This window comes from Centroberyx gerrardi, chromosome 7 (genome assembly GCF_048128805.1).
Source record: "Centroberyx gerrardi isolate f3 chromosome 7, fCenGer3.hap1.cur.20231027, whole genome shotgun sequence".
In the NCBI taxonomy this organism is placed as follows: domain Eukaryota; kingdom Metazoa; phylum Chordata; class Actinopteri; order Beryciformes; family Berycidae; genus Centroberyx; species Centroberyx gerrardi.
The window spans coordinates 22,202,934-22,225,802 of record NC_136003.1 but is presented as its reverse complement, the minus strand read 5'-3'; the positions used below and the strand labels follow the sequence as shown (position 1 = coordinate 22,225,802).

General features: G+C 39.5%; 1 protein-coding gene across 1 annotated transcript; it reads right to left on the bottom strand.

The window, feature by feature from the left end:
• Positions 1-1,833: 1,833 nt before the first annotated feature.
• shisa9b (shisa family member 9b) lies at positions 1,834-22,375 on the bottom strand. The gene is made up of 4 exons (XM_071920712.2): positions 21,864-22,375; positions 19,297-19,406; positions 5,327-5,467; positions 1,834-2,222 (listed from the first exon to the last, which is right to left on the bottom strand). The coding sequence occupies exons 1-4, from the start codon at positions 22,373-22,375 to the stop codon at positions 1,834-1,836; spliced, it is 1,152 nt and encodes a 383-aa protein (XP_071776813.1).
• Positions 22,376-22,869: the final 494 nt, after the last annotated feature.

The following is a 22,869-nucleotide window of genomic DNA, read 5'->3' as shown; positions in this document are numbered from 1 at the left end:
TTTCCCTCCAAAATGAAATATCCACCACTTGAATAAAGTGACACTACATTCACAAAATTCAACAGATTCTGGTACGTTTTAATGGATACTAATTTAAGTCAACAAAAAAACACCTTCACAGACTGGATCCTCTATATTTTAGAAATACTGAATGATGAAGTCAGCTCATTATTTCTTTCCAAAATGGATGTAGGCCTATAGTATTTTGGAAATGAACCTGAATAACTTATTGTGGATCACCTTGATGTCTTGAGGGCCATCAAATAGACAGATTCCCTTTTAACTATTAAATAAAAACTTATTTAAGTCAGCGATAGTCATGTCCATCTAAAACTGATGTGTCAACTGATGTCAGACATGTTTACAAGTTGAAGCATTTGTCATTTTGAATAACAGTACAAATGTAAGTAATGTTTTGGACAGCTCATATTGAGAGGAAGGTACAGCCCTAGAATCACATTAATTTGTGACTAATGATCCAGTTTAACAAAGTCTATAGATGCACTGTCAGCTGTCAAAAAGTCAATCACCATCATTAAGCTAGATTTGTGTTCTTACTGATAAACAACCACTTCTGAAATGTACTGAGAGCTTTACATTTGGCTAGAGTGTGAACTGAAGATAGTGGCTAAAACCCACACACCACTAACTGCCTTTTCACCTTTTACTATGAGAAAAACTCACAGATAATATTTCAATCCATCATAGCTCTGTCAGGTCTGATGTTCGTCAGTGGTGAAAACACAGGTAGTAGTGTGCAAGTTGGGTCAATTTTCTGCTGATTCACACTTGACCAGGGTCTAAAATTTGTCTTTGGCAGATAAATCAATAAGGGTCACAGACAATAGGGTCAGAGACAATAACATTTGAAAACGTCAATATATAAGGTCTTTGATCATTTGATTAAGTTTCATTTTGTTGCACTTAATGACAATTTAAGTGAATAATCAATAAGTTAGTGAGCAAAACCTCTTCTCATCTCTTTATTGAATGTTTCTCCCAGTACCTGATTCTATACATGTAATAGCATTGAAAATGGGTAGGCTGACATATTTCTATGAAAAACGCATATTAATTATTTTGGCTGGTAAAAATTATTCTTGGTAGGTCATATCTTTTTTAGTTTAGCAGCCCTGGGCAGGTGAGCCAAAAAAGGTAATTTCAGACGCTGTACTTGACCCAGCACCTAAGACTGAATGGGAACATTTATTTCTACTCTGTAGAGTGCAAACAGTGCCAAGACATTCTCCACAACATCTACAAATTGTCTGAGGAAGCACTTCGTCAATACCCAATTAATCCAAGCCTATTCAACCATAATTAGATAAATGTATAAGGAAGGTTTCCTCATTTGGATAATGTGGTTTTAGTATAAACTACATAAGATACTGTACTTTTCAGGTCCTTCAATACCTCAGTAAATATTGAATGTCACTTGTACAGTTTCAATTTCTCTCATCACAGAACTATCAGCTTTATTAGCTTAACCATCCATAAGAGGACCAGTTAAGGCTTTTTTGGGGGTTTTAGAAGTTGGATTATATGAATATTGATTGCAACATATTCATCACTGTGACTTTCCTTGGATGTGTGTGGTATTGTATCAGAGTGTGGTTACGCTCCACCTTTTGCAGGTGTCTTAAATGCTACTTATTACATGCACAACCTCACACATTACAAGCCATATTGATTCTTTACAACACCACCACCCACAGTCAACAGCTACTGTCTTCTTCTAGCCCCTAATGCAGGCTTTTACCAACACTATCTTCTTCCTCTCTCCCTCTAATTTCACTCCACTCTCTCTATTAAGCCTGGCGGTGAGACAAGCCCTCATACAGTCACTTCTGTCTTGCTGTTGGTGACAAAGTATGGTTGTGGAGGCATATAGCGAGTGGTGTGCAGCTCCTTCTCTAAGGTGCAGTGTTTCTTTGGGCCGTAGGTCTGTCGGAGCCCCAGCGCGTCCTTGCTCTCCCAGACTTTCAGCACCCCTGGGCTGACAATAGTGTTGGAGCTGGAGCCATAGGCCAGAGACTGGGAGCTGTGGCTCTTACTGCTTTTGTGCTTGTGTCCATTCTGCTTTGCAGAGGGCTGTCTGGGCGGGCTGTAAGGATTACTTGGCTCTGGCTCCATATCCACAGGCTCCATGGGAAGGCTGCCCTTGGTTGTCATCTCTACCGCATGCCGCCGGTTGGTGTAGAAGTTGTCATTAGCTTTCTCCGCTACAAAATACACAGATAAACAGCATGATGATTCTGTCACTTTTCCCCTTCACAAACCACTACATTGTGCCCATTGTGTGTTTGAAAAACAGAGCTGGAGAGGCGGCTAAAAATAGACTTTTTGATGCTTAAACATCTGTTATTGGATTGAACAGTTAACCAACAGTCAATATTTTGAGAATGACCCATATAAATGAATGAACTTTCAATAGTACAATACCAATTACTAATTGTGAATTGATGTGGTTATTATTTTTCAGTAAAATGTTAAGAATGTGAACTAAATTGTGGTGGTTATATTAAACTTCTAAAAGTATGTTGGTAAATGGTAAAATATTATGTCGTTATGACGTTATGTCACCATAAGACAAAAATGAACTTGTGGCAACTAAACGATTCTGAATATGTAGTGTAAGGTCAGTGAATAATTTTACTCAAAGGTATACTGAATATTTTTGATATCTCAGCATATGATCCTATTTTAATGCAACATTGGGAACTCGATAAAGCTTTGATGTTTGCCAGTAGACCACTGTACTGTATATCTTGAACAAGTCTTTTGGCATATGTCTTGCCATAATTATCTTCCATAATTAGCTCGTAACAACCACCCTGGTGTGATTTCATGTCTCCAATCAGGTGCCGACAGTGTATGAAAACAATATTCAGCACTAATTGAGCCTCAGCACACCAAGCTCCAGCATTAGTCCTTTCAATTTTCTTCTAACATTTCAGACTTTTTTTTAATGAAATGTCTTCCAGATGACCTTTACTGTGTTCTCTTCATCAGCAGCAGGCTGTATCTGTGCTGTGGATCACAAGTCATGGTACCGGAATAGGGACATGAGACCCAGTGAGGAGTAGCACTTCCTTAGCACCAGATACTTCAATATAACCCACATCGGTGCTGGCAGATTAACATATATCGTAGGACCACAGAAGCTCACAAGGCTCACCTTGTATAGTGTAGTTGCACCCCACCACCTCCCCCCAAACTCATTTGTGTTTTGATTGCACCTGATTGTCTCCCATCCCCAACCTCATTAGCTAAGATTTCCTCTATTTTTATTTTCCCCAATGATCAGTTTGTTTGACGGCACTCAAACACACAGTAGATTAGCAGTAGAGAAGCTTCAGCTGCTTTTGTGTATCACAAAGAGAGTGTGCCGATCTGCATGCCAGTTTTACGTGATTGGACCTGCTATGTGCATGCTGATAGCTGTCATCCCTTCCATGGCTAGGTCTGTAAAACACCTCTAACTGATTCAGGCAGCATCCATAAAAAGACCCGTTTCACTTTGTGCTAAGCAAGATGAAATGCAGATCCATGAATACCATTACTCCTTACTTTGCATTTGCCTATTTCTTTTATTTACTAAAGCAATTTCTTTCTAACTTTAACTCTCTAACTCTCCTAAACTCATGTTTAGGAGTTATAATACTGGTAACGCTGACTATAGAGGTCAATGAACTGTATGACCAACTGTTCTTTAAATTCTACTGTAATGAAACCGTTGGCATTGGCATCGGTAAAAGCAGAGGAATCTAGATCACTTCACTTCTAACTGAATTCTTCCTGTTTTTGTTTTTCGCTTTAGTAGTCATGTCAAATTTTGAATGCTGGTAAGAATTTCTTTTAAAATTCTTGGGGAACCACTAAATTATGGAATGCTTGCTAACAGCCTTGAGGTTTGTATTTAATGTAGACTTTAGTGGTAAATTATTGGGATGCATGGGCAGACAGACCCTTCATTACCAAAGATATTTTATTTTGTTGAGTGTTGGTAAGTATCCAAGGTCTGACTGTATGCGCTCCACTCCACTATAGCCGATAGACTGTTTTTCCATACAAGTCTTTTATTTGGCTGTTAACAACATTCTTCTATCAGCACAAACAGTTTAGGGAATAAGATAGTATTGAAGAATTGCTAGATTCTGTGTAACAACCATTGGTCATCATGCTTAATGCATAACATGACAGTACTTTCCCTCCTACTCTGAAGTGGGTAATTTACTTGTCATTCTGCTATAATGCATCCATTTCAATGAGATTTTGCTTTTCAGTTTTTTTTCTTATTTCCTTCATCACACCTTTGTTTTACATAATTCATGGGACATTTTGATTTGCATGTTTTTGTTTTCATGATTTGCAGCAAGGTGCTTTTATTTTACATATTTTGAATTCTAACGTGTTTTCACGTTTAGGCAAGGAGTTGTAAAAGCATGATTGAGCACCAACTCACTGAGCAGTATTGTTTAGCACAGGTGGATCATTTTGATTACTATAGTTTCTATTATCATGTCTATAATTCCTTTTGGATGCTTTCTTTGAAATGCTACTTGTCTAGGAACTGGCTGCCTACTACAAGATTATCGCATGAGAAGGACAAGAAACTTATTTCTATAAATAAACTATCAGTGCACTTTTCAGTGGACATTGATGGACTATGGCTTCATTGACAAGGATGTCTGTCAGCTGGATACAGTATTTGATGGAGATTCAAAACGAATCGGATCCTATCTACAGGCAAAGGAACTGCAATTTTGAATTACATATCTAACAACACATGCTGAGACACATGAGTAAACAGTTGTCTTAGTGCGGCTGAAGTAGATGAGAAATGAAAGAGATGAGTGAAAAACTCCTTCAAACAGCCAGTGCTGGAGAAGTACTGTCTTTCACCATTTGAATGCTAGGACAGAAAGAGAGGGAGGGTGATGAAGCTCAATGATAATTACAGCTGGCAGAACATTTTACTAGCAAATCATGTGTTTTTCTCCAGTTGAGACAAGAGATGAGAATCGTGTTAATTAGCCCACATTTAATCAGGTCATTTTTATCGTGATTACATGAAACTTTTCATGAAACATTTCAGAAGCTCATTTATAAACTCAGTTGATTTACCTGTCCTCATGTTTTCTCGGATTAGATGTCAAACTACGCTGTAGGTCAGAATATTTCCAGTGCACTCAGTTATACTTTGATATTTCTGTTCCTAATTTGATATAGGACACACTGACTAGATTACACTTTTATTTATAGAGGATGCAATGTATTCATTATTGTTTTTCATTATTATGGTTCACTATAAACCCTGTCTTACCCACAGCCTTGAGCGAGGCATACTTGTTGAGGTCCTTGCCAGGCTGCTGTTGATCATAGGGGCTAGTGATCTGTCCCAGAGCAGGGTACGGCTGTGTTATCAAAGTTGATCCTGGTCCCACATTGTTCATCTGGCTGCCGTCTGAAGGAGGGGAAACAGAAACCATTAATGCAATGTTGAGGTATTGTATTTTCCCAGAGCACTTTGGGAACTGCAAGCATGTGATACAATAGCCCGAAATATTTGCAACATGAGAGGTTTGTGCGCAGACTGTAACTTGACTCTGATATTCATGGAGTAAAGGTATCATTAAACATTGGTGATGTTTTACACCCACATGAATGAGGTGATGGCTATCAGTGAAGTAAGTTGTGCTTTACACATGACTGTATTAGGTAAGCTTTTATCTGATATTTTCCTTTAAGATATGAAAGATACATACCGACTTGACAATATACAAACAATATGCATATGCAGTATGAAAACAAATGAAAAGTGATACAAGTAAAATATATAACAGATGAAAAAAGTAAGGCAATATGAAGAAATAATACTGTATACATACTATACAGTATGTACAGAAACTGCAGATGTGCGTTGTAAAAACAAATTGACTTTACCCATATAGGTAACCTATGTGTATGATGTGAAAATGTGCATATATGCATTAATAGATTATAGAATTTCTGATAAACATAGATACATAAACATAAGATTCAAGATATATGCCCTGACAATAGTCTATCTCAGCAGGGTCTATCTCAATGCCACATTAGCCAAACCTTTCTGTTCTCCAGTGAGCCCATCTCTTCATGTTAGCCCAGGGATACAAATCATTAAGCAGCGCAATCCAGGATCCATTGTGCTAATCCTATCTCAGTTTAATTTTTTTTTACCTGGTTTCCTCCAAGCAAATTATAGTCCAAAGCAAAGTTACATGATATCCAATGCCCAAGATGTAAATCTGCTTGACAGATGGATGTAAATAGAGAATAATAATTGTTTCATCGACTTGGTTGCATCACTTTCCCAGAACTAGGCCTTTCTGGGAGACCCAGCTGGAGAGTCATGACTGCTCTTTGTAAGACTGTACTAATCCTACAGTAGACATCTGGTAAATTGAGGGGTGCACAGCAAATAGACTGGCCCCCTGCCTGCTGGCATGACAGAGCAAACAGATGTTCAGAGTATCATCTTCTACTGCTTAAATTGGAGGAGGTTAGTGGAGTTTGAGGACTGTTGAATGTGCTGCCACCTTGATAACAACAGTTATTTTGCAAAGAGATATCAAATACAAAGACTAAATTGGTGGATAAATACTTCATGTGTATAGTTTTGATCAGTAATTAATTATTCATTCATCATGGCTTTTGTAGTTCAGCTTGACCAATAACAAAAGCGGCCTTTTCAAATTCATTACATCTTACATTCATTACAAAAAAAATAAAAAATACAAACTTCAAGTTCAAAATTAAAAAGTAGCACAGAATTATAAATAAAATAGCCTGTGTAACTCTATGCTACTTGAAATCACAGACTTCTCAAATTTGTTACAACATAATCAAATCTTCTCACCACAATACACATCAATTAACTTTATTTATAATGAAGATTGACCCATAAACCTACTCAAGCACACTTTATCACACATTCACACACTTTTTTATTAAAAATCTTTACTTTAATGTGTACGTTTACATGCACACTAATAATTCAGTCTTAACCTGATTAAAGCAATACTCCCGACTATTGAAAGTGTCACTTAAACACAATTATCTGATTACCTTAATTGGAGTAAGGTCATAATCAGAGTAAGCATAACGGTTAACACAGCTAGATTTCTGCTCAATCTTTCTATTTTTTGTGGCATGTAAACGCCTTTCTATCAGCTGACGCAGTAATCCGCTAGTTGTATTTCCAAAACAAACAACATGGTACAGTGCAGTACAGAAGATGAGAACAGCCGTGGTTGCCCTTTATTTCAAATTAATGGTTTTGCTGAACCTAGTAAGCCTGATAGTGTTACCAATGTGTAGAAAGATTAAAGAGGAGAGATCAGGATTCATCGATGCATTCAATCAAGGTGTGATACAGGTAGAAATTGCAACTACAATCAGTAACATACTAAGTCGTGATCTGGAGATAATGGGATTAAAAAATATATGAGCAACCATGGCCGCTCTCAGCTTTCGTAGTGCAGTGACAAGTAATGTACTGATTTTTAAATGAGTCCATGTAAACCGGGTTATTAGAGAAATCGTATTACTCCAAACCATGTAAACATTATAATTGAAATATTGACTTAAGCTGATCACTCCCAGTTGGGGTATTGGTGTGCATGTAAATGTTTCAATTGCAATATAATAAGTAAGAATAAGTAAGTTATCTAAGGCTGCGCAGTTTAGCTATACCATGAATTAGAATTCATACATTTTGACAGTAACCTTCCCAGTTCCATTCATACCAGGGACCCTGTAACTGTGTCCTTAACATTCTGCACTGTGCAGGGTTAATTTGGTCCATTGTCCCACCTGTCACTTATCACTGTGTTCCCATGCAACTATCATTTAGACATTTTGTGAAAGGCCATCAGATGACAGGAAACGATGAAACAAGGGATATTATCGTTCACAACTGATCCATAGTGACCAAGCTATAAATTAATGTTGTGTTAAAATTGTCTGTGAAAGAAGTAGAGAAAAAACTATTATACTAGTCTTGAAAGAGAGGAGAAAAATATTTCAATAGAAAAGTATGGTGTTTATTTGATTTAGCAGTGTAATTAATGAGATGATACTGGAGGAGGGTAGTAAGAAATTAGTCAGAGAGGTGTGAATCAAGCCTTTGACAACCACCAACAAACTTCAAAGGGACTGCAACTGTTAATGGTTAAAGTTTACAAACTTTTAAATTTGAGGAGTCCACTATTCCTTGGTCTAGAATATCTATGATAAAAACAGATAATTAATACAGAAATTAGGTTAATTAGGACCTTATTCCCCACTGGTCAGTGGGAAACTTCATTACTGTGCTAATTAATTTGGAAAGGACTATGTAATGATCGATGCTGTCTCATGAAAAGATGCAGAAGACAGCTTCAACAGTTTCACTACACCACACCTCAAGAACAGATATTACTGGGTCATGTGTGGTGTAATGAGTCAGACAACATTTGGAGGTCATTCAAGGTGGCAGATGGTCCAAGGAATTGTTTGATATAACAGTGTCAAAATTGGAGCTCCTGTATTTGCTAGGTTTTTGAAAGTCTCATTAAAACTGTAGTTATTGAGAAAGAGACCACAGCTGTTTCACATTTACAGATGACAACTTATTCAAAGCAAAAACAATGAATGGATTCCTCTTCAAAACCCCTCATTAAGGCTTTAGTGTTTGTGAGAAACTAGTTCCTGAAGGTCCCTTCAACAGTATTGAGGAAGAAATGGAAAAGTATCAATACTAAGCAAAATTCCCATATGCTCACTTAATGTAACCTTTGACCCATATTTACACCTTAAGTGCCTAAAACTCAAGAATACTGAATCTGCTTCACCATTATAACATTAAACTCTATAAGTAACATCTTGTGTGTTTCTCACACACCTGTGAGCCTGAAATGTGAAAATGCCCAAATCTCATAGATAATATTGACTTGTGGCCTTGACAAAATAATAACTTGTCCTCGAGGAAGAAGGTGGTTCCTCTTATTACGCATCTCTGTTGGTTGTTCAGTCTGGTTCATATGACCTTATACTTTTTGACCAATACCTTCATTATATCCTATCTGTATTAACATAATCATGAATATTCAACACTATAATATTTTGAGTTCCTTGGCCCCCCAAGTCAAATCTCAGACTTCTCAGAGCTTTTTAAAAAAGGTAGAATGAAATATAAGACTATTCTTGAAGTGAAATGAATTTAAGACTTAAATAGCTTAATTTAACCATAGGCATTGAGTTTAGATTATATAGGGACACTGCGGAGTGCGTTACACTTTGAAAGCCACGGCCATCGTGGGGGAAAACAATATCGCAAACAAAAGTGGTGCTCCAGAGGAAATCTTTCAGATCCAAAATCAACCAAATTTGTGGCAGCCTGTTTGATATTACTTAGCTGACCCCAGCCCTCCATAGTGCCTGTGTTTACATTCGTTTTTCCTTAAAATTGTTTGTTTCCGCATGTTAGCCACACCTACTTTGTTTGAATTTTTTGATGTTTCGTAGGTCTGGTTGCTTCCACGTTGAAGGGGGCAGCTTGATCACTGGCATGTTCTGGCATTTTGATTGGATTATTCAATTTGTGGGCAGGGTCTTGGATGATGGTGTGATCAGTCAGTGCAAAGTCTGAAGTCCAGAGTAAGCAATGGCGGATGAAAATGTAAACATTGATCTTGCGATTGAAGCAGTTATCAAGAAACTGTATACAGCTATACCTGCACTAAAACCTGAGCAATATACACTTAAAAGCATTTTTTTGGGGACAAGATGGTGATTGATGTCTTGCCAACGGGCTTTGGTAAAAGCCTAATATATCAACCAGCCCCTCTAGCACATAAAGAGATGGGTAGCAGTAGGCCTATTGTTATGATAGTTTCTCCCCTCGTATAGCTTGAGCAAGCTGTGGAATAACTGCACTGCAGTTTGGGGTCAGTTGAGAGGACGATATTTTGATTGGAAAGTGTTCACTCATGTTTGGGAGCCCTGAAGCATGACCGCTAAACGATAAGTAGAAGCAGATGCTACATTTCAAGACATTACATATACACGTTACATATATACACAGTGCAGTGATATTACACAACAAAATCTCCACAGTATTCTAGCTGAATGGGTTTTGGTAGCTGACGGTAATTCTCTTCCAACTTAAAGTTAGTGAGTTGTCATCAATTCCTTCATACAAAAATAAAAAATACATAGTTTATTACTGTGCCATTTTCTTTCAGCTTTTCTGCGCTCTGTTTTAATAGCGGGTATGCTCATTCAACCATGTAAAACTATTTTTAAGTTACTATTTGTTTGGTTCTGGGCCTTTTTGGGTCACCCACTCAGTTGCCAGTTTTTAAACAGTAGGGTTTGACTGATCTCCCCTGACCTTTGGGCCTGTGTCTGATACTTCAGCCACGGTCAATATTATTTACTTTCTGTGGCAATCAACGTATAGGTTGACTGCCACAGAAAGTGAATAATTATTGATATAAAAACTGCAGTACAATGTGTTATTTGTCACAATCTTTTTACGGTGTCTGCATGTCTCTATTCTCTCAAATTCCTTCTAATAGCGTGTAAGATACAAATAGATTGCACTGCAATTGATGAATGAGGACAGTGCTTTTGTTAACATCTGGTGTCCCTTTGGTATTCTCAGGATGCCAAAAACAATTTAGAATTGAGGGGCTGATGTAGGTACTTGTTTACCGCCCTCCTTATTGTTTATCTGACTTTGTGTCGACTGTGTGTCATTTGTGTCAAAGTCATAGCTTTTATGTCAGCTAGTGGAAGAAAGTAGGCCATTTCTGGAAACTTGTAAGGTTAAAGACTCCATGGTTGTTGCGGGAAATAAGCGAGTTAACACTCCAGACACAGACACCTCCCTGGAACTCATAAAAGATTTAAGAGAGTATTTTGGGAGCTGAATGCCCCAAAATAAATGGTACAAGGAGAAGGGCGCTCTTATTTACAGGCAGCCTACTTTCAAGTTAGTGATGAAAATATTTTATTCTCTCCTTGTCACTATCTCTCCGTTTCTCTGTCAGACTCCTTAAACTCTTAACATCACACACTATATCACACTACTGTATGTGCACATTATCACTTATTCATAGTTGAGTTGATATAGACTGAAGCCTGACTATGTATTAATTATTTTCATGTATTAAACATATTTTGATAATACAGACATATACAGTAAATTCACCCAGGAATTAATTAGTTAAGAAAATCTACTTGAATTAATTGAAATAAAGTTTTTTGTGTACATAAAATGTGTAAAAGTTAAAACCCCTGCTGACCAAGGATCAAATCTTGCTAAAACTTTCTCTCCTGTGTCTCACCTATCCTGTGCCCTAGATAGCTTCCTTGCTGTCTAAATTAAGTAAATATTACAGTAAGAGGAGCTGACTACCTACTGACCTTTTTAAAAATTGAGGTTATAAAAAAAAAAAACATGTCCGTAATTGTACATAATTATATCTAATAAAATCAAGATGAACAAAATGTTTGCCGTTGGGTTGAAAACGCAATGAGAGTCAGTTACATTGGTGTTAAAGGGACCTAACTAATGGCAGTGAAGTGGAATGGAAGTATGCAGGCTGATAGCAGCAGCAGATGTAAGCGAATTTGAGATCGGTTGCCTATCAATTTGGCATTGTTGCTGAGCTGCCTTGTTAGTAAATAGAATGAGAAACACATTCTACATGCCAGTCAGTTGACTTAAAATGTATTACGTTTCTGTGTAAAACCCTGTTTTCTGCCATTGCTTGGTTTGTAGTTTCTGTTTATCAATTGTGTGTGCCTGTTCTGTAGCAACAATGTTGCAGCCAGAGGCGAGTCATATAGCATCAGTAGTATGTAATTTGGATGCTGACAGGTGATGTGACCACAGGGTCTGCCTGTGGACAACTTTTCCTTTCTGATAAACACAGAAACAAGGTGGTCAACAGTGATGTCTCTGATCATGACTGGATTTCTGGCATCTGGTTTCTCAAGTTGCTTCCATGTTGCAGGCCCATGTACTGTTAATGGAGAAATAAAGCTGACAAAAAAATGTTACGCAAGTTGCAGACTTGGAAAGGGTTTTGAGGAAAAATAATGAAAGAATGCCTGTCTGACCCTGGCTTCATCCCCTCAACGTGTAGGCTAGCCTATATCGAGTCTTAATGTTTAATGTGATGTACTTAAATTGGGCAGAGCCTCGGCAGTTATCTTGCATGTTTTGCAAGGTTAGTAATAGCTGAAGTAAATATGTGGTCAGTTGTATTTTTGTTAGATGCAATTTTGGCATGGCATTTTATTTTGTTAATTCACAGGTTTAAGACATAGGGTCCTATTTTTGTAAATCAATGGCACACTGTTCAAAGCGCAGTCAAAGTTGCACGACACGACTGCACTGGACGTTGGGACTGATTTTTGGTAATTGGAAACAGGATTGGATTAGGAGGAATAGCCTAGATTATCAGTAGGTGTGGTGGGACAGGCTTCAATAATGATCGATCAACTCACCTCTTCTCCTTCCCTTTAAAAGCAGTGTGCTCTGCACCATGGCGCAGTGACAATTTGGTGATGGAAAGAACAGTCTGGAGCAGAGCTTCTCCCAAGAGAGAACTGATGTCCTTCTGCGGGAGGTGCAGAATCGCCACGAGTGAATATAGGACACCATAATAACATTTGGTTTACATGTATTGCTCTGGTCCTAGGAGAGCTGTTGCCCAATGTAGGACACAGTTCAATGATATTAGGTGAAGAGCCAAACAGAAGTCAGCAGCGAACCGTAGGGACAGTTTGGCTACGGGAGGGGGGCATCCACCAGCCAGCCCCAGAAATTATATCAAGTCAAATTGGCCAGCATATCATCCACAAAAAGCATTGGTAAGTTTTTGAATAGGATCTGTTCATGTGTGCATGAATTGGTAAAGCTACAAAAATAGCATAGAACAGACTGCGCTTTGCACCATGCAGCGTTGACCTGGTCTGAGCAGAGGCTGACGCAAGCGAAAAGTCATCCTTGACACCAAAATTGCTTGATCGTCCTGCTTGATCGTTACTGACACACCTCCTACTGCACCGCTCCTCCCACTTCAGCACAGTCAAGGTCATGGCAAGTCACCAAAATACCAAACGGGTGCTGGTGAGGGAAAAACCTGTGTGAAACAAAAAAGTCACTTCGCTAGTACACCTCCACCATGCACTGTCATGAAAATAGAGCCCATCATTTTAAAATAAAGTTGAAAAAATGTTGTAATCAATCAAACCCTGATACATTTCTTAAACCTGCAATAAGCGATTTCAGACCCTATAACCAATCCTGGCCTCACCTAGCCTTCCCTCCAAAGCCATTCAGGTTAGGTCAGTTTGACTGATAAGGTAGAAGCAACTCATTCCACTCTTCAGCCCCTTTAAATGAGAAGGAGCATCAACTGTCCAATCTTCATCCTACTTCAATCTGCCACTTTGGTAGCTGACTAACTGCCACTGTCTCAAGCTATGAATATTTGGGGAACATGCTTGTATGTTTCAGCAGTTTATCCAGAGCAACATCAGCTACCTTAATTCATTACTAAAAGGGTCTACCTTGTGGTTATAGAGCCATGCATGCCGTTATGAGGCTTCTAGTTAGAATGCATTTTTCAGGGACATTAGGAAATGGCACTCATGATGGGGCGATAAAAACAAGATGATCAAGTTAGCGAATAACTGTGGTTTTGAAAATAGATGCAAGGCTGGACTTCTTGTGATCAGTCAGAGTTGAGAGTAATGACTGGAGGTGCTCAACAGAAAATGTAAAGAAAGAAAGAGGTGCAAATTGCCAATTTCAAAACTTGTAAAGTAGTCGGCAATCTCAAGATAATTACCTGCCTTGACCTTTCTTATTTGATTTCCACAGATCTCCAAAAATTCATGAGGAAGCACTGAAATTCATTGACTCTCAAGATGGTAATGCTTTTATGCATTAGGGTAACCCATATTTGTTTATGAAAGAGCAAGGAATAGAAGAGGACAAGTGGTCAAAGCTAACTTTTTTCACCCACAAAACAACAATTTATCTCCAACAACCCAAAAAGAATTGATCTTGTCATAACTGAAGACAATCTCATGCCATGATGACTGGGCAGACGTTTAATTATCTTCACTCAGGTCCAAGATTAAAATGCTGGGCCAAATTACCTACAAAACTAAAATTTATACACCTGTTGAAATTGAAAAACATGGGGAAACTAATTGGAATAGGTTTCTAGGCATTCAGTTGGTTAACAGCCCCACTGTATGTACTGTAGCTGTGTCATCAGCTTTAAATATGACTGAAAATATCCTCAAATTAAAGCTAACTATCTGTACTTAACCTCATAGTCATTGTGTCATTCCACAAAATGAGAGTGGAGCCAAAACAGCAACCCATGTGTCTGTCAAAATATTTATAGAGCTCACTGCATCTTCAATTCCTAATTAGTTCCTTAAAGATTTGAAGCTCCAATATACAGTACAGAGTATATGGCAGGTGAGAAATATAACTATACTTGAACTGTACATTTGGTTGCTATTTCTTAGTTGCTGTCAGAGGTAACCCTGTTGAAATACATTTCTATCTGGCAGTGAGGAAATGGACTGTCATGCACCACTGGAGTGTTGGCGGTGAGGGGAGACTTTGTTCTCTTTGGCTGACTGTCTGGAGCAAAAAGAGGCCACGCTTCCACAATTGCCCCATGTACACACATGACCAGCAGTACAAGAACATGGTAGTATTGGTAGCCAAAGTAGCCAAGCACACAAAATCCAAATTACGGACATGGAGCTTGCAGCCCTTGACAGATTTGTGTTATCTTTGACAGGCGACAGATCCGAACAAGAGCTCCCTCTGGAGCATTTCATTCACTGCTAGGCACCACGATCTATGGTTTACACCGTCCATTATAGCCCTGCCATAGTCACACCTGCCACTACCAGGCACAGCTGGAGAACAAGCACAGGACTGAGCCCTGTGGCAAAACATCACCTCACCTCTTGCTGCCTTACAAGGATTGCTGTCAAGAAGAGAAAAAAAACATTCCGCTGTGCTGTTGCCGACTTGATTGCACTGAATCCCTCACATACTCCCCTGCAAGGTGTAGTTTGGTGTAGAGTCACACAGCACATTGTGCCCAGGAGCATTCCTTTCTTTAATATAGTTATGGAATGTATAAATTCAATACCAAATAATATTTATATTGAATAAAATGTCAACCTTTTTACACATTTCTAAAGTAATCATTGTCACTGTCTGACATCTGTGGCAGTTTGAATGCTACAGTAATTCTCTATCCAGCATCCATAGTAGATAATATGACCGTTACAAATCCATGCTGCCACTTCTCAGAAAAAGCGTATGTGTTCTGGAGCTGACCTTGTTGAACAGAGGAATTATTTCACTCACGGACCATCAACTGGGAGGAATCAGTCATACAATAGCAGATCTTCTTGGATGTGCCTCCTTTTGTGTCCATATCCACAGTTATAGGCCTTAGAGTCTACTATGTGTCAAAAAACAGCAATGGGGATAAATTTGCTGTGGGCTATAATGGCATGGTAGGTTCTGTCACTCACATGGCGAATGCAAGTATCCTGTATTGAAATCTACTGCAGCTACTAAGTTTGAACTTTCTCTGAAAGTGTGATACATAGTAGGGTGCTGATGTAACTGTGAGTTTTTAATTTTTTCTTGACATTGCTATGGACATTCCATTGTCTGTGGTGATTCTTTTAAATTAGTAAAGGCCCAATCCAAAATGTATATAATATCACCATCATAGGTGTATCATTCTTGTTTTTCATCTTATAAACATATTTTTCCTTTGTCTGTATATTTCCTTGTTTTTGTTTTTGTGTGACATTACCTCTAAATATATGGAATGACTGGTCTTGTTTTACAATGATGCCACATTATCTCACACCGTTGGTCATTTTCATTCAGTTGCTCCAGAGAAACACAGGATAATGGGATTTTAAGTCCGGACACAACACTAAACTGCTTGAAAAGATTGAGGTTTCTTGCAGTGTGGGCCACCTGTGAAGCTGTATTTTTAGTGAGGGTGAGATCTTCAAGTAGCCAAGAGATTATTTACAGCAAGCCTTATTCTTTAAGAATCTAGAGTATGCGGAATCTGTGTACTGTATGTACACCCACCACCACATGTTCTCACTTTCTGTGTTCATAGAATGCTTACAAGAAGTTGTTTACCCTTGTGACGAACTAGCTTTTTCTGTCTTTCTCTTTTTTTTCTAACTTGCATATTTCTTTCACTTATAGAAACCTCTGTTTAACAATATGCTAGGTTTATGCAAGAACAAAAGAAAAAAAGAAAAGGTTAGTGTCTGGGAAACAGTTGTTTTCATTATAAGTAAGGTAAGATGAATCTTATTTAGGCTATTTTGAACTAATGAAATTGTTTCTTTTTTATTTTGTATTCTAACCACTTTGTAACATTGCTATATAGGTTGAAACATTTGGACCAACATGAAAAACTAAATCTGGTTGAGCTCACAACAAACCAATAGGAAAATCATTTTGTTTCCTTTATCTGGTGGGAAGTGGGAGTGCTGGGGGTGATGGGGGACTGTCACTGCAGGATAGATCTTTCAATGGAGGACTTCTATGATGGCTATCACTGTATTTCATCCTCTATATCGTGAAGTGACATGGAATTCCATGGAGGCAAATTTCTTTATTTGAATCTGAGAGAAATGCAGGCAATCCCATCAGGAAGTATAGGAAAACCCTCTCACACATGAAACAATTGGATTTGAAGGTAGAATTTGATGCACCACTGTGTTGAACCTCACAAGGATCGCATGTTGAGAGTAGCATAAACTTTCTGAACATCCTGTTTATTTATTCAATGCTAATTTATCCAAGTCCAACCATTTCATAATGGGAAATAAGCAAATAAATTTATTGATGCATTGTTTTATTTAATTCAAATATTAAATGCCATACTAGTTGTATGAAAGCATGCAGTGGCTCCCTCTGAAGATCTGATTTAGCTGTCAACATGTTAGCTGGTTGGTAATGAACTGATAATTATTCTGAGGAGGCACTGTAGGACAGAGAGCTGTCTGATTTTAGAATGATAAATTATTCCCCTGCCATGTCAGCGCTGAGGCTTCACCTTAATTTAATGTAGGGAGTGAAAATAATTTCAGCTGAAGGGAGAAAAATTTGGAGTTGACATTGAGCCAGTGTGTAACTACATATAATAAAAACTGCATGAATGGTACTCGATATCTAGCTCTCAAAACACTTCACCTTTCATTTGTTGGGCTTAGTAGTTGCATTGCATTTCTAAGTTCGGTGTAATATTTACAGTAAATATGATGGGGCAGGAAAATCCAACGCAGCGTTGCCAGGTAACATGCAGCACCCTCTGGCAGCCATATTGGAAGACCACAGTTTGCAGCAACAATTTAAAGACACCGGACCAGTTAATTTTAGATTACAAAACAAAGGAGGAGTGGAGAGAAGGTAGCTCTCGTATACACTGCATCCTCAACAAAAAAATGTTCATTAGGGCATGCAATTACTTTTAGAAAAATTGTGCTTATAATTTTCTAACGCTGCCCCCAGCTTAAAACAGTTTTTGTGTCCAAACACAGTGGAGGAGTTTTGGCTTCAAGACAACAACCTTTGGATTACAGGGCAGACTCTCTAACAGGAAGCCACCAAGCCTGTGTGTGTGTGTGTGTGTGTGTGTGTGTGTGTGTGGAATTCAATGACTACAGCTTGGTGTCAGGGCAGCAAGCAGATTTGCATTAGTAAAACCACTCTTTACTCTGTGTGTGTGTGTGTGTGTGTGTGTGTGTGTGTGTGTGTGTGCATGTGTGTAGGTGGCGGTGTTTGTGAGTGAGTGAGAGAGAAAGGGAGAGAGAGAGAGAGACATGTTGTGAGGCCGCTATATAAGTATTAGCTGGGAAAGAGAGCTCTAAGGTTGCTCATGATAATTACCACACTATGTTAAGTGATTGCTGAGGACATGACTAATTGCTTTACCAGCCCACAGGATTATCTAGAATGGACTTTTTTTCCCACCACTTCCCCTCTTATCTGGAACAGCTAATTCAGGAAAGGCAAGTAAATGTGTGGTGTTGAACAAGCCTTTGAGTTTCACAGCTGCCTCCCTCCTACTACTCCTTAAGCGGCAGATGCCGGTGAATGTTCTATGCTAGTTCTACTTGACTTCAGCATTGCCTTTAATAATGTTGATCATAACATCTTAATTAGTCATCTTAGGGGACGTTCACGCAGAGAAGCGCCGCTAGGGAGAAACGCTTTGAACTCCATGCATTTCAATGGAAGGACACGCCTGCTCGCGCTTGGCGGCCTGGCAGAGCGCTGTGTTTTTTTCTGTCACAGAGCGGAAAGTATTGAAAGTAGCTCAACTTTTGAGGCGCTGCAGTGCAGATCACCTGTCAAACCGCAACCGGCGAAGACGGAGGAGCAGGAAGAGGAGTGAATGAAATTTGGAAGGAAAGTGGTTGTTTATTTTGGACACCTGGCAACCAAAACCACATACCCTCCTATTTATTGTCACATCATCTCTCCCCCTCTTCGTCGCCCCCTCTTAGCGACGCCGCTAGCATCTTCTGTGCGCCTAGTGCTTCTGAGAATGGCGCCTTAGAGATACCGTGGGAATGACAGTTTTGCTCTTAACTGTTTTGTATCATATGGTTATATCATATAATCATATCATATGACTGAGCCAGCAGTCTGGCTGATTGCTTGTTTTGTTCTGTTTTTACTGCACTTTTTAACTTTGTTAGGAAACTCATATGCCTCTGCAATATTTTTATTATTGCAGAGGTCGATACATTGTACATTTGAACAAACTTAATTATTTATGAGAATTACTGGGTCTATATTCCTGGCATGGTTAAAATTAACTGTTTGGAACACAGCTTGAAGAGGACAATTCTCAAAACAGGATCAGAGATTTGCTAATATTGGCGTAGTTTTTCTACGAACAGCAGTAAAGCTTTTTTGGTGGTGATACACTGGACTATTTTTGGGGCAATGTAGATTGGCAGCACTCCCAACAACAGGAAGCAAAGTTCCTATGTGATTAAAGCAACAACGATGAGGCAACTGCTGAGGCACAGTTGTACATCAGAGTTGCCTAAAATGTTGCCCTGTGTATCGCTGTGTGCTGAGGATGTCATAAGCATGTGGGCCATATCATAAATGGGACTGTTCACACATCCTATCATTGCATCTACTGCCACAATACTTACGGAGACTGTTGAGCGTTGCCCTGGCTTGTATGTTCTCATAGTGCTGCCCATGCATTCCAATGTCATCGGTCTGTTCTGGGGCAGGATGGCGGATCACCTGGGCAAGAGCCCTGGGGAGACAAAGTACACTCTCAGAGAGGTCATCTTTCATTGCTGTAAATTACTGTACATTACAACTCTAAGGCATAATCCATGTCAGCATGTGACGAGTGGATACACGCATGCAACAATGGCTTTAGTGAAGACTAAATGGTGTAAATCTCTTGGACTCACAGTACAATCTTTTGGCTTCAGAACACTTGAATTATGCTCTACGAGTTGTTTAATAATATGTTTAATAATAATAATAATAAGCAATAAGTTTCAGGCAATGGATAATCGGAAAATCAGATGTATGCAGGTCCCGTTGCAGTGTGAGTGTTATTGTGTTGAAAGTACATGTTTTAATCACTTTTTGGAACTGGGGGGTAAAGCTCTACAGGGAAGTAAGTTACAAAATTTTGAACACAAGCAATCGTCATGACGGCATAAATTAGGAAAGTAAGGCCCAAGTTGAAAATGACTGGCTTTATCCTTGAACTTTGCATTTTCCAAACAATAGAAGGTTTGCTTTCATTTATGAAGTGCTTACTGCTCAGTAAACAACAGACATGATTTGCTGAATTAATTTTCAAGTGCTGTGCGCTATGATGAAGCTTGATAGCGAACAGGTATAGAGCAGTGAAGCGTCTGACCCTCAACTAACTGTCCTGAATTTGCCTCTTGATGCATCATGGCGACAGCGCTGTGGGAAAAATAGAGGGACCAAAAGTTCCCTGACACCCACCATCCAATTCTAGAGCCAATGGTGAATGGGCATCAATATTTCAAGTGTTAATCAAGCAGTATGTTTTATCCTGTAAGATGCGCTAGAATTTTGCACAAAACTGCCCTTAAGCCTCTAAAACTGATATTTTCATAACTCGCACAACTTCTTTGCTCTCACATGCTAACAGCAAAACAGCACAGTTGTCACATAGGAAGCATACAATTATCTAAAATCATCCACAGCATGATTTTGTAAAATATAATCTGCATGTAAATAGGTTTTTACAGAGATTTATGTTTGTACGTATGAATTTTACATAACCTGACTGGTAAATATGACATGAAACAATCCTAAATCAAGTACAGGTTCTGGTCAAACTTACAAAGTGTTGTACAATGTCTCAAATCATGTAGGATCCTACTGTGGTACTTTTTCATCACTGAAACTGAATGAATCTACAGAATCTCACATTTCATGGCCACCAACATTGTGCACCTAAATAACCCTGATGTGTTAACATCTACTGTCAGGTCAACTGGTAACTTTAATCTTTTCATAATGTCAGGCCTTTTGTCTCATATGAAGGCTATTTACAGTGTATGTCCACAGCCTGTCCAACCCAAACTTCTGTGTCCCAGTGGTCATGTGGTGCAAGTGAAATCTTAAACTTTCCAGGCATTTTGTGGTGAGCTGGTGTCACAGGTGTTGGCTTAGGCTCAGATTCAGATGAAGAACCAACAACAGTAATATCTTCTGTATCAAATTCATTATTCAACCCTCCATCAGAGTCCATCTCATCCAAAGTCTGTACCATCGGTTTACCATATCGTGTTGGACACTCTACTCCCAAAACGTGTGAGGCTGAGGTGAATCACTAGACACATCATCCCCACCTTACTGAAATCATGCAATATTCAAACCTTATTATTGAGACGAGTGCCTAAAAATGAGACATTTTCACTCTCTGTTTTTCATTTTGAAAGATGGAAACTACATTTAGGTTACTGGGCTAATTATGTGCCACAGAACTACAATGAGAACACAATAAATGTCTATTCAGTATAGAAACTGGTGTATTCAGTCCAGCCCAAAACATGCAGTTGTCAGTAACTCTGTGTGCGTGCGTGTTTGTGTGTGTGTGCGCGTGCGCGTGCGTCTGCACCCGTCAGTGTGTTGGGTGGGGTATTATCAGTTTGTCTTATTTCCAGAAGTTGATGCTGACAGGCATGCCTGCTGTATCTGAAATTCCAGGCTGATACAATTTTTCACAACATAATTTGAGTGCCGCTGAACTACTTTTTCAAAATAGTGTTAGTTTGACACAGTTTTTGTTGTTTTATTGTTGTTGTTTTTTTACAGAGGTTACAATGTAATTTAATGTATTTCTTTGTGAATTGCATTTGACGTTTGTTTGAAGTTGTACATGAGTAGGTTATTTTCTCCAAACACTGGCAGTAAATATATTTTTACATCACAGGACTGCCGGATTGTTGCCTGGGTGTGCGCTACTGTGCCACATCACAGCAAAATCGTCAGTGTTAATTTCAATTTTAGTGTAAAAGTTAACACTGTGCCAGCGTTTATGTAAGTCCACATCTATCAAAGTTAGTTTTGCACTTTTAGATCGTTTTGATCTCCACTCCAGAGCCATATCAGCTCTGAGTAAACAAACAACACTCCCATCAACATTCATCAACTCCAAATAATTGCCACTGGAAAATCAACACTTATTAGGCTAACACTGGAAAATCTGGCCTACCTTGACATATTCTCTCTGTGCGGGCGGTGCGTCTTCTCTAAACCAAGCTTGGTGAAAATCCCCACAAGTGCCATGATAGCCACGACCCCGCATATGATATACACAATGAGGTTCGTTTTATCCTTGGCGGTGTCCAGCGCGACGTCCACTTTCTTGGGCGGGGGTCTGCCCGTCATCATCCACGGCGGGGTGTCGTAGTTTTTGCAGGTGGTCTGGTCCAGCCGGGAGCTTTTGAACGCGCAGCAGAACCTGAAGCCACAGGTCCCGCAGCAGTACAGGTAGCTGCCCGTCCTGCACACGAACGGGGGGTCCCACTGTCCCATCACATCGTAGTACCCCCGGCACCTGTCCTCCGTGTGCGGGCTCTCGGTAACACCGTTCTCCCCTTCCTTTGAGTCGTTAAACCCGGATACTATCATGAAGCCGTCGAGGGTCTGACCCGGCTCGCCTTCCGCGTCGCACACCAGAACTTTAACCAGAAAGTAACCGAGCAGCAGCTCCGTGCCCCGCATCGTTGCTCACTTTTTATCCCGCTCTTGTCGCCTTAACAAGCTCTCACAAGCCCGGACGCATCTTCCAAAGAGACGAGACACAGCCATCCGTAAAAGTAATTAGGCTGTTTTAATCACCGCAACTTCCATGGGTACCGGCAGAGCGCATCCCTTTACTTTTTTTCTCTTTGATAAAACTGCAGCAGAGTTATCAAGCAAAAGCAGCCCAAACACTTTCCGACGGGTATCTCAAAGAGTTATGAAGGGCATCGCTGTGAGCGGCGCCGCTGGCTGTAGCTACTGGAGGGTTTCTGAGACCTCGGTGTCTGCTTCACTCCAGGCAGGGAGGGAGGGAGTCACAGAGCCGCTCGCAAAGACAGAATGGGAGAAAGAAAACAAAAAGTGGAGGAGACCCCGGTGAGTGAGTGAGAGAGAGAGAGAACCAATGAGAGAGAGAGGGACACACACAGAGAGAGAGACAGAGAGAGAGAGAGAGAAAGTGTTAGTTCACTGTA

Coding starts and splice junctions, on each gene's coding strand:
- shisa9b (XM_071920712.2), bottom strand. CDS start 22,375: ATGCGGGGCACGGAGCTGCTGCTCGGTTACTTTCTGGTTAAAGTTCTG. Junction 19,407..21,863: donor CACAGAGAGAATATGTCAAG/GTAGGCCAGATT, acceptor TTGTCTCCCCAG/GGCTCTTGCCCAGGTGATCC. Junction 5,468..19,296: donor GGCAACGCTCAACAGTCTCC/GTAAGTATTGTG, acceptor CCCCTCCTTCAG/ACGGCAGCCAGATGAACAAT.